This window comes from Phalacrocorax aristotelis, chromosome 11, assembly GCF_949628215.1.
Source record: "Phalacrocorax aristotelis chromosome 11, bGulAri2.1, whole genome shotgun sequence".
Taxonomy (NCBI): domain Eukaryota; kingdom Metazoa; phylum Chordata; class Aves; order Suliformes; family Phalacrocoracidae; genus Phalacrocorax; species Phalacrocorax aristotelis.
In genome coordinates, this window is record NC_134286.1 from 17,304,936 (window position 1) to 17,319,632 (window position 14,697).

At 40.7% G+C, this 14,697-nt stretch overlaps 1 protein-coding gene across 2 annotated transcripts; it reads right to left on the reverse strand.

The window, feature by feature from the left end:
- On the reverse strand, positions 1–13,492 carry LAMP2 (lysosomal associated membrane protein 2). 2 transcript variants are annotated; one of them, XM_075107137.1, is made up of 9 exons: positions 13,355–13,492; positions 12,225–12,343; positions 11,505–11,718; positions 10,725–10,886; positions 9,739–9,956; positions 9,098–9,217; positions 8,748–8,826; positions 7,770–7,937; positions 1–193 (listed from the first exon to the last, which is right to left on the reverse strand). In XM_075107137.1, exons 1-9 carry the CDS (start codon positions 13,410–13,412, stop codon positions 51–53), a joined length of 1,281 nt encoding a protein of 426 aa, XP_074963238.1. In that variant the 5' UTR covers positions 13,413–13,492; the 3' UTR covers positions 1–50. The 2 variants fall into 2 exon arrangements, with proteins under 2 accessions (XP_074963238.1, XP_074963237.1); XM_075107136.1 differs by lacking the exon at positions 1–193 and adding an exon at positions 4,045–6,477.
- Between the last annotated feature and the right edge of the window lie 1,205 nt (positions 13,493–14,697).

Below are 14,697 nucleotides of genomic sequence, written 5' to 3' on the forward strand. Positions count from 1 at the left end.
GGGAAAAGGAGAAGAGCAGGGAAGGTGGCAAGAAAGACGGAATTAAGAGATTATACAGACTGATAGCCAGTACGACTTTTTCTTCTTCCAATTATATAAGATATAAAGACAAGAATGATAAGGAAGCCAAGTGCCATGCCCACCGCGATGGGAATAAGAAAGTTCAGCTCAGAATCAGCAAAGCATTCTTCAGCTGCAGAAAGAAGGAAAACAAAAAAAGCAAGGGAGAATAAATTAGTAAAGGAAATCAAGCATTAGAAACCAAATAAAGCAAGGAGCAAACAGGCATTTTTGTGAACTTACAGTGTATTAGAAAAATAGTACATCTAAAGTAAAATCAGTATTGAGTAAAGAATTGATAGATTGCTTTCTTTAAACATATATACTACACACATCATTTGTACTGGTAATATACTTCTTCCAATTTGTCCGTTTAACTTCATCTCCCTTTAGTGAGCAGTCCACTCAGAATAGAAACATGAGGACAAACCAGCAGTCTGAGCATGCATTAGCTGATCATACCCCAGAGTTAACAAACAATATAGCAACAACAATTAAAAAATAGACTGGTATATTACTGCCTTGTTCAAGTGACTTCCCAAACCCTCCAGTCACCAGCACTTCTCTAGGTTCTAGGCATAAAGGGAAATAACAGACAGCAAACCAAGTAACAAAGTAGAAATGTACTGGAAACTACAAGAGACAGCCAAGACAGATATGCTGAAAGCACTGAATGGAAAACACTGGAAGACTCTTTCTTCGGGTGGGCAACTTAATTTTCAATTCAAATACAAGAAAATGGTTATCTGTTTAAGCTGAGAACCAGGCGAACCTTACTGAAATCAACAGAGGAGGAAAAAAGCAAAGAGGCAGCAGTAATACTACAGTGGTTTTTAATATACAGGTTGTAGAACTGATTTTAAACCCAGTGATAAACACCTTAGACACAGAGGCAGGGCTGGACATTTTTCCCGCTTGTAAAAAGAGCAGGGCTCCACCTGCGCGGTGCCAAGGTGAGATGTTTAGTGAGATACAACACAATCTGTGCCCTGCTCCAGCACTGCGAGGATGTTTGACTTACATGCCTTTAATAAAGCAGAGCTCCTCATAAAACTTTCTTGCTTGCATTTATATTACAGCAGAGCTTTATGCACATATTCAATGCTTTATCAAAAGTTAGCCATTATTTGAAGTGAATATTTAAACCATTTGAGCCTCTAACTGAATCAGCCTTAGTTAAGGGAAATTTACTGTCTTGATTTAGCTCACTACAGTCCAGTGCACACTTGCCACTACTCGTTCATGAAATGCTACACAAAGCCTCTGGCTAAGAGGAAAAAAACAAAACACATGGAGATTTAGCACCTCAAAATATTAATCTCAGACAACTTGAAGGCACCTACTGCCAAGTTAGAGCAACACTTGGAAGGGGGAAAAAAGAGGAAGGGAAATACGTACCTTATACAGTGAGCTACTGCAAAATATTCTGACTACTGAGGAAGGATTTAAGCACCTCAAAAAGAGAACTGCATTTGATGTCTAGTCGTCTTTGTTCACTGAAGATCAATATACACAATTTAACTACTACATTGGGTCATGAATACTAAACATGAATGAATTTTCTGAAGATGAAAGGTGCCCAGCAGGCAGTGACAGATATTCCCTTTCTCTCTTCTTTAAAGGAAGGAGATAGCTGCAATACACATCATGCTATGGCACTGTTACAGGGAATTCCCAAGATAAAGAGGGTTTAAAGTTTCATACCAGAAACATTCCATCCTTTCCCTCTCTCAAGCTTGCCACTGTTGGCAGTCATCTATCCACATCTTGTTACTGCATAATGGTTAGAAGCTTCAGAGAAGTGTCTTCAAATGCAGAGCCTAGTAACTGCACACCACCACAAGCAGAATCCCCATTCAGGCCAAGAGAAATAGATTTTTACATACTTGCTTGAATGTGCCTCCATCCAAAATAATCAGAAATTTCAGCCCCCAACAGTTTTAGCCCAGAATAAAAGCTATCTTCCCTTTTAATTCCAATCATGAGATGCAACTGACAGCCCCAAATTGTGTGGTTTTATTGGTATATGCTATAAAATGTGGTAAATTAAAAATAAAAGGCCTCCATTGGCTGGAAAAGCTTCTTTTGAGGACTACTAGCATGGTGTCTTCAAGCTAAAAGATCAGAAACCTTGGTATATTAAGAGCACAAATTTAATATTTAGTAAACTGTATGTAAGGCAAGGTCAATAATAATCAAAGCAAACCGCAGTATATGATAGACACATTAATATTCAAAATCCACAAGCGCACACAAGTTGTGTTCTGGTCTGTGGAAAATGCATTTAGTTAAATTTAGTTAAATGCATTTTCCACAGACCAGACAAAACTATTTTTATTCACATAATGCCCCGCATGTCTTTAATATTCTGAATTTAAAAGTGTAGTATTTTGGAAGAACTGAAATTAATTCATCAATTGATTATGAACCAGAACATATTCTAAGCTGTTGGATTCAAACAAACCATGACAATACCTTCTGTATAATTTCATAACCAGGTTTGTTTTTAACAAACCGTTCATCTGACTCGGCAAGAAAGCTCTCTTGAGTTTAGATTTTTGTTTGGTTATTTAAATTAACTTGCCCATTTACAGAGTAAGCCGGTAAGTGCAAAGACAACTAATCTTCCCAAAGCTGCTCCTACTGCTATGGGTACAATGAAGTTGCCCACCTCTGGGCTGCAGTCTTCAGATAAATAGAAAGAGGGAAAGTCTGAAAAAGAAATGCCTTTAAATAAAAGTATTTAACACTATGATCTCTAATGATTTAAAACAGTTATGCCTTTCTCCAAAAGGATATCAAAGTCATCCACAAAACCCTGACCTTCTCCCCCTCCCCAAAATACAACAGCAATAGCTCCCCTTCCCAAACATCATAACTAACATACTCATAATTCCATTATATACTCTCTTGAAAAGTATCTGCATGTTACTGCAGATTTATCATTATTGCACAACACAAAGTCCCGTCTTCCAGTCTCTAGATACTCACTGCAGGTCTCCAGGAGACACAATACTGGAGATAGTTACGGTAAAAACAGTTAATGTTTTGACAAAAAAAAAAGTCATTACACTTATGCAGGACAGCAGTAGTTCCCACTTGTTCCAAGTTTTGTCAGATTCTTGCAGACTGACTTGTACTGATAATTTCATGGAAATTTGATGCCTGCAGTCCCCATGTAGTTTAAATTCACTTTGATTTACATCATTAGGAACTCAGCTGTTAAGCTCTTTAACAAGAGCCTGTTAAAATACTTGTGTTTTCTTCACATTAAAAAAAGCTTCATCCGACTTCAGCTTACACTCCAGAAAGTTGCCAACATTTTTTTGACTTTGTGTAGCAGATAAGAAGGTAGCTTTAACATAATGATTCTAGAAGCAGTGCAGGCTGGATCAAGAAGAAAGGGTACAGGATTAGATCACACTTTTTCCTCTTGTCATATGACCACAGAGTTCACAAGATAGGCCAGAAAGTACGGTAAAGGGAAGACCAGTGCCTCCCTTGATGCAGGGAAAAAAAAGAAAAGAGTATATGGTAGTACTGTTACCAGAAGAACTGGCAGCACAGACAGGATCAACACAGCTTCTACCTTAGAGGATGAAGCTCTAACCAGTTCCCAGAAGGCTCCCTAATGCTCCCCCACTTTTGCTCAATGCAGAGAAAAATGGTTTGTCTTCCAGGACGACTGCAAGAAGAAACCAAACTGTTCACAGCTGTACACCAATTTAAGATGGCAAACAAAATCAATCATAAAAACACCTTGTCTGAATGGAGCTACAATTGACAAGAGTATACAAGGAAATTCCTAATGATGAACCAGATGTACAGCATCTCATTTACTTCCCAAGCTGTCTTCTGCTAGAGGATTGTTCCCAAGCACACTTCAGAATGTGCTGCAAAACAAAGCATTAAGACACAGACAACAGAGGACTCTCAGAGTAGCACCTTCACCAGCTGTGTAACAGAATCTCAGATATAGACTGATCAAAGTTGACCTCACTCATTTAGTTTATTTTTTAAAAAAAAAGACAGTACAAGATGTCTGTTTTCAAATCAGTTAAAAAATGTGAACAAGTTTCCTTAAGAAATAGAACAATCTTTATTATTCAGAGCACATGTTGAACAGGTTGACAGTTCCCTACAAAGCAATACATACAGGAAAACTAGTGGTTTTATAACAACAGGCAGTTAGGCGAAACTTAAATGCTTTCTGAACCAATTACCTGCACATCAGTCTAGGAGTACTTTAATCTCTCAGCCAATATACTTGCAAATGAAGATTAAGTTGCATGTTTTTGCAAAGATACTTCCAGTACTGTTGCATTTTGGGAGCAGTTTGCACTAATCTTCTGCATTGTCACTTAGAAACCGTGCCCAGTTCAAAAGTTTGCATGGTCAGATGAATACAGCACGGTAATTACTCCTTATCAGAAACGCATGTATAACTGGTACCACTGAGCATCAGTCACAAAATTGCTAAAAATCTGTATGAACTTCTGCATTTGAGGGTATATTAATATGAAAATCATTAGAACAATTTTGTTTTAATTAAAATGGAAAGTCTTGAAGCCTGTTTTAGGATTAAACTTAGTAGTTCCCCACTTTCATTAAAATGAATTTCAGTAACTGATGCAAAATTCGAGCTGTAGTCTGCAACCTATAGCAAGCATTATCCACCCATACTTGCTTCCTTGGCTAGTGTCAAGAGTAAACTGCTTTTACAAAAGAAAAATTACTGAAAGAAGTGTATTTTATGACCTGTATACAAACATGCCACAGACATCTCTACAACCCTAGAAAACACTATTAAAACACTAAACCAGCTTTGATGCAGGCTAAACTCATTCTAAAGAGGGAGACAACATTATGTTCATTAAATAACAGTTTAGGCAGCTCATGTTATGACATATGCAAAAAAGCCACACCTATCTAAAAGTCTAAGAGACTTTTTTTTTTTCCATGCAGTAAAAACTATGTATTATAGCACAGGGAGGCCAGAGGAAAGGTGGGCAGCAAGGGTTAATCTCTACAGAGCTGCACTTTAAAAACAGTCCAGTTGCACTGTATTTAAGATCGTTATCCTTTCCATACTGCAAGGAGAGACAGGTGCTGTGGGTCCATCTCACTCGTTTGGCTTTTGCATTCTTAACATTAATAAATGCTATACAGCAAACAATCAAACACAAAGTACATTAAACATTCAGAATGCCAATGGCGGGCAGTTATAATGGGAATTTTGATAGGCAGAGAACCATTCAAGATGAAGATTTAAAGACAGCTGAAGTTGCAACAACAGATACTGGCTCATTAAATGAAAGCATCTTTAAACAGTGGTCATTCAAAGCAACAAGACAGACCAGTTCTGTGCAGAGTATGATATAAAGTTAAGTGCACTTCAAAGTTCTGGAATATTTAGAAAAGTTATTCCCTTTAAACCGATATCAGCAAAAAAAGCTTGCATTAATTTAGCAGAACTCTGCCTCAGTTGAGTATTTTAGATGATTACCAAGGTATGATAAGTGGTGAAGAATTCAGTGCCTAACCCTAATTTTATTTTTTTTTTAAGTATTTGGAAATGGCACTGAAGTCTTCCTATATATCCACCATTTGGCAAGTACAGGTTACCCATTTTGTTTGTACAGCCAAGCTTTAGGAATGATTCCTGAAACTACACCAAGGCAAGAGTAAACTACTCAAATTCTGTCAAAGCTAAGTAAGTTACTGCTGCCACTTCAAAAGATCACTTAATCACCAGCCTAAAGTTCAATTCTATGAAAAACGAAGTTGTTACTAGGCATCATACAATCCTTGTTAAATACTACACGAGTCAACATAGTGACTAATGCTGCCAGCTTAACCCACAATTATGACAACAACTAAGGAATGCAGAGGGGAGAAGCAAGTACAAATTCTATGCTATTCTGGGAGTTGCCCAATGCACGTAAGTTTAGAATGTGTTCTTGTTTCAGGCTACAATTTGTAAAAAGCAGAAATTAATCCTAAGCAATTTAGGGTTTTTGCAAGACAAAATCCTTAGCCTAGTAATTCATCCGATATTTGACATCTTCACAACAGCTATGAAACCCACGTCGTCTTCTTAGACCAGGAAAACTAAAAACGTAGTTCTGCTTCATCTGAGATAAACATTCTCTCTTTGTTTCTGAACTCCAATTAGCTGTGGCTAGTAATTACTCCTAAATTTTGGGTCTTTTTTTGGACTTCAGAACTTGCACTTGCTTTGTTTAGAATGAAATCGGAACAGGAACCGCATTTGGATTCACAAAGTTTGATATCCAGCATAGCTTTTTCTTCTGCCAATTATGTAAGCAACCACTATAATGGCAATCAAGCCAGCAAGTGCAGCACCAACTACAATTGGGATTAGAATGCTGTCATCATCCAGCGAACACTCCTGGGCTGTAGATGAGAAAAAGGTTGCAACAAGGAATAAATAAAGACAGAATACTTGCCAAGTGTGGTATAAAAATCCCTTTTCCTTAATATGAAGGTGTTAAAAAAAAAAATCAAGTATTATTACATCATTAAACCAAGAAAGAACTGCAGAGGTCTCATGGTTCAGCTAGCATGTATCAAGCATTACAATCACTTGGAGCCTTTGACAAACTATAGTAAGATAATGGAAATGCCCCTGGTGTATGAGTTTTCATGTGCACAAGATCTGTACTAGACAAGAGAGCTGCCATTCTTCTACTTTTAAGAGAGCACCAGGCTTATCCATTTCATGCCTAAGGCAAGTCTGGTGCTTTCACTCATTAAGAATAAAGTGACTTACATTTGGTATCAAGAACCTATCTGGAATGGAGACATGTTACAGAGGGATGAAATACCTATAATTAAGAGAAAAAGGAAGCTAGCTGCAACTTGAACTACAGAGTGAAATGGGACCCTAACTCTTCAGAATATATAATGATAAATGCTGTTTACCTTGCATATGTTTGGGGAGTTAACTTACCTCTGCCTAAAAAACAGAAGTTCAAAAATCTGCACCCAATCTATTTGTCTACAGATTAGTCTAGTATAATAAGACTGTGCTGCAAGTATTATCATTAAGTACAAAGACCAGGTTACACTAAAGATTAAGAAAGAGGTCATTTAAGCCATTCCATTTTTTCCCCAGACAAGACCAGGTTAATGCAGCAAACATTTTAGAATCTTTCTTTAGTTCTGGATATTCAAGACTGCTCCTGAAAGAAGCTCTGCCAGTTCATTTTCTCCCTCAACACTCCTATTCCTTAGACTAATATGTAAAAAGAAATGGAACACCTAACAGTATTACCAAAATCCACTTCTGCTGAAATTTTTGTACTATTTTCTTATATATTTGAGCTACAAAAAGCTGTATTTCAAGATGATGTCAGATAACTTCTAACCTACCCTGCAAAGCAATGCTTAAGTCCTCCTTCAGTGTCTCTAGCTCCTTCAATTTTTATGAAGAACCAACATACCTAGCAGACTTTTTTAAATGAGAACAAAGCTTTCCTTGAACTTGAATGTCAGTCTCTGAACTTCTCTTTATTCCATGTATTGAAAAAACAAACCCAAACCTAAACCAAACCACAAAACCCCCCAAAAAACCCCCAATGGAACAAGAGCTTCAAAAATAAAGTGTTTGTGCCCAATGTCGGTGCTTTTTAGCAAGTAAGAATTTTGCAAGCTTTGCAAGAATTAACAAAAAAAAGAACTCTTACCTGTAGAGAACTTATCTGCCTTCACAAGGAATGGCTGAATCCATAGATTAAAAGTATGTATTTGAAGATTTTCATTAATCTCAAGAGTTTGTTCTTTTCGGCACATATAAGAACTACCAAGGAAAGCATCCCACTTGCTGAAATTGTTGTTATCTGCATTTGAGATGACTAAACAAAGGGGGAGGGGGGAAAAAAAGAGGAAATTTGCATGCCCACTTTAAATGCAAGAGAGTTGCTAATACAATCGTAAGACTAAAGGTCTGAATCTAGAGGGGCCAACTTTTCAACACTGACTACTCTGAAAAAGGTAGTCTGAAGTGTGATTGATCTGCTTAACCAAAAGATGTCAGGCACTGAAGCTATTAGGGCACTTAACAGTAACCTGTCCTCCACGTAGACATGACGTTAGGCTTTCCTTGTACCTCCACTCATCTCAACGTTGCAGAGTTGTGAGTGTTTTAGCTTTAGTGCCCTTTTAACTGCAGTAGCCACGACAAGCAACTTAAAAAAAAATTTGATTTGGAGAAAAGTATACTTTTGAAGGATTGGTCTCTTTTCCCAGTGAGAGTTAAAGCAGAAGTGGTTAGATGATACAGCAGCATCTTCAAAGAAGACAACAGCTGGTTTAGGAAAAACAAAGCTTCAGAGTTGGTACAACTTATTTCACACCTCAAAAAACTACGTTACTGAAAACGGTTATAAAGAAGCCCGCTTAATTTATATTTGTTTATCACAAAGTAAGAGACTCCATTAGCAGAAGTTTCAGGAGAAAGAGAAGTTTAACTTCTGTTACCCACACTGCTGTTTAAATTAACTCTTATACCAGTTTCTGTTTATTACCTTTGCTCCTCTTGACTTAATGACCTAAAGTAGGAAGCACCAGTAAGCATTGAAATAAATAAAAAGTCAGAAGTGTTTGGTAAATACAGACATTGAATAAAAGCTTACACTTGCTTTAAGGCAGATACTATTCCTTACCAGAACCATTCAGGCTGTTGAGCAGTGTAACATTCACTTCTTTCAGATAAAATTTTTGTACGCTTGCACTTGCATTTTTCTGTTTAAGAAGCAAGAATGAACTGTCAGTGTGCAATTCTGCATTCTTAACTTTAAGAACATATGCTTTACAAAGGCCAACACATTTACCACAGCCTTACATTTTCTACAACTTTAACCCCATTTTCCACTTGTCTTCAGGCAGCCAGCTAGCCAGTTCTACCTCCTACATGGGAACAGCTTACCACCAGCAAGTGACAGAAGGATTTTACTACGAGCAATCGCCATGCAATGCTGTTAAAGTGGAAATTTAGTTTAAAAAAATTACTTACAACAACAAACGTGAAACCAATCAATGTGCTATTTCCATCATTCAATCTCAGAATAGCTGTTGTGTTACCACACGTACCATCTGCCACAGTTGTCTTTGGATTGATGTTGATCAGAACAGGCTGAAACACAGACATACCAGGTCAAAGACGTTCAGCTGCCATTAGGAACACATTGTTTTAGTCAGTAGCAGTCTTTGGCTAGATGAGCTTGTCATGAAGATGACAGTGGAAGACTGAGCCTGGCTACTATAGATCCAAGGTTACCAAGGTTTACATGCTGGTAATACTGAAATAAACATATTGCCCAGTGAAGTCCTACACTGTTGACAACAGGTTAGCTTTGGCTCCCTCTGTGGGGAAAGCCAGTATCTGCAGGGACAAACAGCCTTAAAGGCCAAGAAAGTTCCAGGCTTTTAGCAATGTTAGAGGTACTCCCAGTAACATGTTACACTGAATCCACATAAGGTTTTGAAGCTAGATATTATGCCATGAAACTATTCTGATGTCAGAGGGGTGCTACCCTAAATACTTAGAAGCAGTTCTGGACAGCCAGCGGTGTACAAAGCAAATACCCTGTACTCACATTTCATACCAAATAACTACAGCAACCTTTATACTCTTCTAAAATAGAAGAGAAGCACCTTGTCTTGAGAAACATTCAGCTGCAGCCCCACAGTAGCCAGAAGACAAGTTTTGTTTCCACTTTTAAGAGAATAGTTTCCTGTGTCTGGGTTCTCCACAGGTTTGGGAGCAGTGGTTGGAGCAGGCGACCAAGTGGTGGTAGATGCCGTAGTTACGTTGGCAATAGTAGGCAGAACAGTAGGTGCAGAAGTAGGTGTATCAGCACGACATCTAGACTCTGAAAGGAAATTTTAACCACCATTTCAGTGCTGAAATTTTATTGAAGTCTTATGATTCAGAAGTCAGTTCAATACAGATACCAATTTCTCTGTTGAAATCTAGGCTTACTGGGAGTCTGCTAATCAGAAGTCTCAAACTCTGCACTACAGCACAGTATTCCAAACACTTTATAGCTACCATTTGCTTTCAGAAATTCCATAATGCCCACAGTTTTAAATCCATGTAGCACATGCAGTACTACTTACTTCTGACATACATACCCGGACAAAGATAGCTAAGTGGTTATAAAAGTGTGATATGCATTTGCTGTAGACAAAGTAAGCAACCCTATCAAGCTCTATGTAGCAGGATGATGTGCTCATCTCTTTTGAGCACTTGAGCTATGAGATAACAGGCTCTGGACTATCTAAATGAAAAAGAAAGGTTACCACTGAAAATGGGAGGCAGTCAGTTAAAAACCTTGAAACTTAAATGATCTAGTCAGCAACAGTAGTTCTGAAGTGCTTATTTTTAATACCCCAATTACTGGAATACACACACCATTAGACTACCACCTTGGCACAGGAACAATCTACGTTATTATATACTACTAAATCTGTTCTACTAATCTATTTTCCCAGGATCATGAAAAGATGTACTAAAGGATGTTTACACAAATATTGCTCAACACAACACATATTAAAACTGGTGGATTTTTTTATTATGGGACTTCGCTCCCTGCACTAAGGTACAATACAAAAACTCATTCACAAAGTGAAATGCTCACCTTTTTTACCAATTGTGCCATTCTGAACAAAAGCCTGCACAGTAACATTCCAGAAAATCTGTGTTACATTTTCTGCTTCAAGAGAGTCAGTATTATGACACACGAAGACATTGTTCAGTTGAACTGGACGCATAGTATCCTTCACAACAATAGTTACTGGTCCTACAAATAAGCACAAATATTTTAATGCCTTATGAACTACAAGAACTTCTATAGGTAATGTTATGTTTTATGTAATTCCATAAGACATAGATTAAGAGATAATTAATTAAGTTTAACAATCCTAACTCTCTTGAATGTTCTACCTCTGTGTCCTGACCTGAAGTGCTAACTAATGCAGAGAAGTAACCAAGCTTCCAGAAGCTGGTTCCAAGCCGTTAGAGGGGTGAATGTTTTTACCTAAGTTTTTATTTAAGGAAAAAAATCCTATTATTAGTAGCTATTAGTACACAGAAAGCCTAACACTGTATTGCTTTGCTAGGTGGAAGGTCAAGTAATGCACACGAAAATGAATCCTCCATACGCCTGTTGCCTACTAGCAGCACCTTGCTGATCAAGGCTGTTCATCTTCCGTTCCACTTAAAGGAATGACACATTCAGTGAAGCTAACTAGTCTGTATTCTTATCCAGTAGGCAGATATGATGAACAGTAGTTAGGCACTATATTGCACAGAAGTCATCAGATATATTATTAGTCCTTCTAACTTTGAAAAAGCCAACCAAGGTCAGGCACATGTGGCCAAGATTGTTTCATAAGTAGGGTTCTGTACTGAGCATTACCTTTTCGTTTAGCATCAGGAAATACAGCAGTATCATTGGTGTTGTAGATAAATGTGATGAAGCCCCCTTGGTAAGTTTCGTTGGTTTTTGTGAAGTTAATGCTCCAAGAGTGACCTTCTCCAAACTGTACTGCCAGAAGTGCAGCTTGTGTGTCATTGCCACAGACGCTTCCATTGTGTGTCACAGTGGATGACAAATTCAAGGTTGTGTTTCTCTAGAAGAAAAAGGCTGATTTTAAATGTTTTCCCAGGTAGCAGTTCTTTCCCACGACAATGTTACAAACTTGCTGGTGTTAGATGGAACCTTGCATAAGATCAGAATGTTATTCTACAAAGTTATGAAAAAGGCTCCCTGACACCTGACTTAGAAGGGCGCCATATCAGATTCAAGTACAAAAGTACGAATCTAACTCGGCTGTAAATCTTGACTGTGCTGAGCTGCAATTTACATTTACTATTTAAGCAAAGAACATTACTACACTGATACACAAAAACCTACCAAATTTGACCACTATGCCCTTTAAGTAAGTGCAACAGGGCACTTTTGGTTATTCATATTATTCATTGAGAACTTAGCTTTGTTTGAATATTTAGGAATACTCTTAACAACTTAGTTAAACAAAAAAAGTAAAAAACCAAACACCTTACGTAGAAGAGTGTAATTGAACTTTTACCCAGGACAAAATACAGTTCTCAACAAGAGTTACCTCCAAATACTTACATAATCACTACTGTTTGTTTCATATTTTATCAAGAATTTCATCATCCATTTTGCATACAGGCATGTAGCATTAGAGGCATCCTTTACATCTACTTCCACTGCATAGGACTGGAAAAAACCTATAAGATATGATTATTACCTATTCGGATATTGCTTTTACTTCAATTTCTAGAACTGTGTAGGAGGACAGCTCATTACAAAGTGGTAAATTATTTCAGGACTGGCTTCAATTTGGCAGACACTGAAAGAGTATCTAGATTTTTTAAAAAGTATTAAAACTAGGAAGCACACCATGAAGTCATCACAGCTAGATAAAAACTCAGAGAGTGTTTTATAGTCTGTTTACCTGACAAAGACTAATGATCTAAATGAGCATTGGCTTTCCAGTGACAAACCGAGTGAATTGAAGCACACGAACACAGCACTAAAACGTACTGCCTGTAGGCCAGGGTCTTCCCGTTAACTTATCTGTTTCATCAGTGGTATGACTCTAGTTAAAACTCTTAAGAGATAAGATGGGGGTGCTTCCATTGCATTTCCGCCATTTCTGGCTCAAAAGACAGGGATGTTAAATCCCCTTTACGTTTTTCAGAGAAGTTTTTATAGTTGCTGGATTTGACGCCGTGAATCTGAAGAGAGGCACTCCCCGCCCCGGTCAGATTTGGTTTGCACTTCTGTGACCGCCGATCCCTCAGCCTGCGGCGGCCGGTGGCGAGGGGCGCTGACAGGAGCCGGGGGCGCCGGTAACCGCCAGTAACCGTCAGCCTGGAGGCGCCGCTCCAGCGACAGGGCCCCGCTGGGCCGGCGGCGCCGCCGCGCCTCCGCCCGCCCGCCTCCCCGCTCCACTCCAGGGGGTGACAGCGCTGCGGGGAGGCAGCCAGCCGCCGCCTCCGCTGTGGGGCCGCCCCAGGGAACCCGCCGCCGCCGCCTCCACTGTGGGGCCCTCCCGGGGAGCCACCCCCCGCCTCTGGCCTGAGGCGGCCCGGGGCCCGGGAGGCCTGGGCAGCCCGCGCCACCCCCGCGCGCGCCCGACCGTTGCCCGATGCCGCGTCACATGCGCCGCCCCCCCCGTCCTCCCCTCCCCGCCGCCGCCCGCTCGCCGGCCCGGTGAGGGCAGCCGTCCCACTCACCGGAGGAGCCGAGCAGCAGCAGGAGGAAGGGGCAGGCGGAGGAGCAGCACGACGCCATGCCGGCAACGGCGGCGACGACAGGCGAGCGGGCGCGACCAACACCTCGCCGGTCATGTGAGGGGAGGGGCGGTGCCGCCCGCGCGCCGCCCATCTCCGCGCCGCGTCTCGATTCGATGGTTCGCGGACAAGAGGCTGTCCGCGCACCCGCTCGGGCGGGTGGCGGGTCGGTGCTGGTCCGTTCGCCCCCCAACCTCCCGCCTGCTCTGGGGGACCAGTGGCACCGTGCGTCGGCCCCTACCCCGTGCGGCTGCTGTGGGACCCTGCGGAAGCGTGTTACCAGTGACTTTCTTTTGCCTGGGGCTGCTGTAGGTTGAGAAGAGAAAGCGGAGAGAAGATACATAATCATATAAGTTTAATATAGAGGCTTTCACTGCGAAAAATAATGTATTTTCCAAGTTTGCAATAAATAAAAAGGGGTAGAAACGGGCTAAATTGACCTAAACATTTAAGTCAGTGGTGCAGGAGCAGCAGGGCTGCACTGAGTTATCATGGGGAGTCAGGGGTGTGCTAGGCCTGCCCTGGGGAAATGGCGCTGCTCCAGGGCCAGGGCGGCCTTAGGTGGGCTGCTGGTGTGCCTCCTGGCTGAGGGGACGGATAGTAAATATTATTGCTATTAATTAATATTAAATAGATATTAAAAACTAAATTCCATCCTCCCACCTCACCCAGGGCCGACCAGAGACGGTGCCAGGCTCTCTGGGGGTCTCTGCCTCCACTGTGACTGGGGAGACCCCTTTCCTGTGATGGCTTCTGCAAAGCAGGAGGGGGTTGGCACCAGCACCCAGAACAGGGATGCTTTGCTGCGCTTTTGCTGGTGCCGAAATGCAAAATGTGGCAGAAAGAAGGTGGGAGAAGGCAGTTGCTCAGTGCAAATGTGGGAGAAATGAGCCAGTGGGCTGGGGTAGGGGGAGAAGATGGGAGCAGACAAGAAACCTGGTGGATTTGAGACTGGAAGGAGGTATAAAATGTGATGGACTTTGGGTTGCAGCCTGCAGAGTATGATTAGGGGGGAAAAAAAAGGCTGGCTTGGCAAACAAAGGGGAGATGGGGAAGAAGAGATTGAGGCTGCAAGAGGGCAAGGAAAATGGCAGGCAGATTCTCAGCTGCCTGAGGAGACAGGACCTCTAGACTCAGCAAGGAAGGGCCCTCCTGGAATAGCACATTCCTGTTGCTGCTGCTGTGGGAGAACTGCAAATAGTATTTTGAATAGTCGGGCACTAAGAGACATGCCCAGTTATTGGGGTAGAAAATGAAAGCTCTTGAAGAAGACAATACAACACATT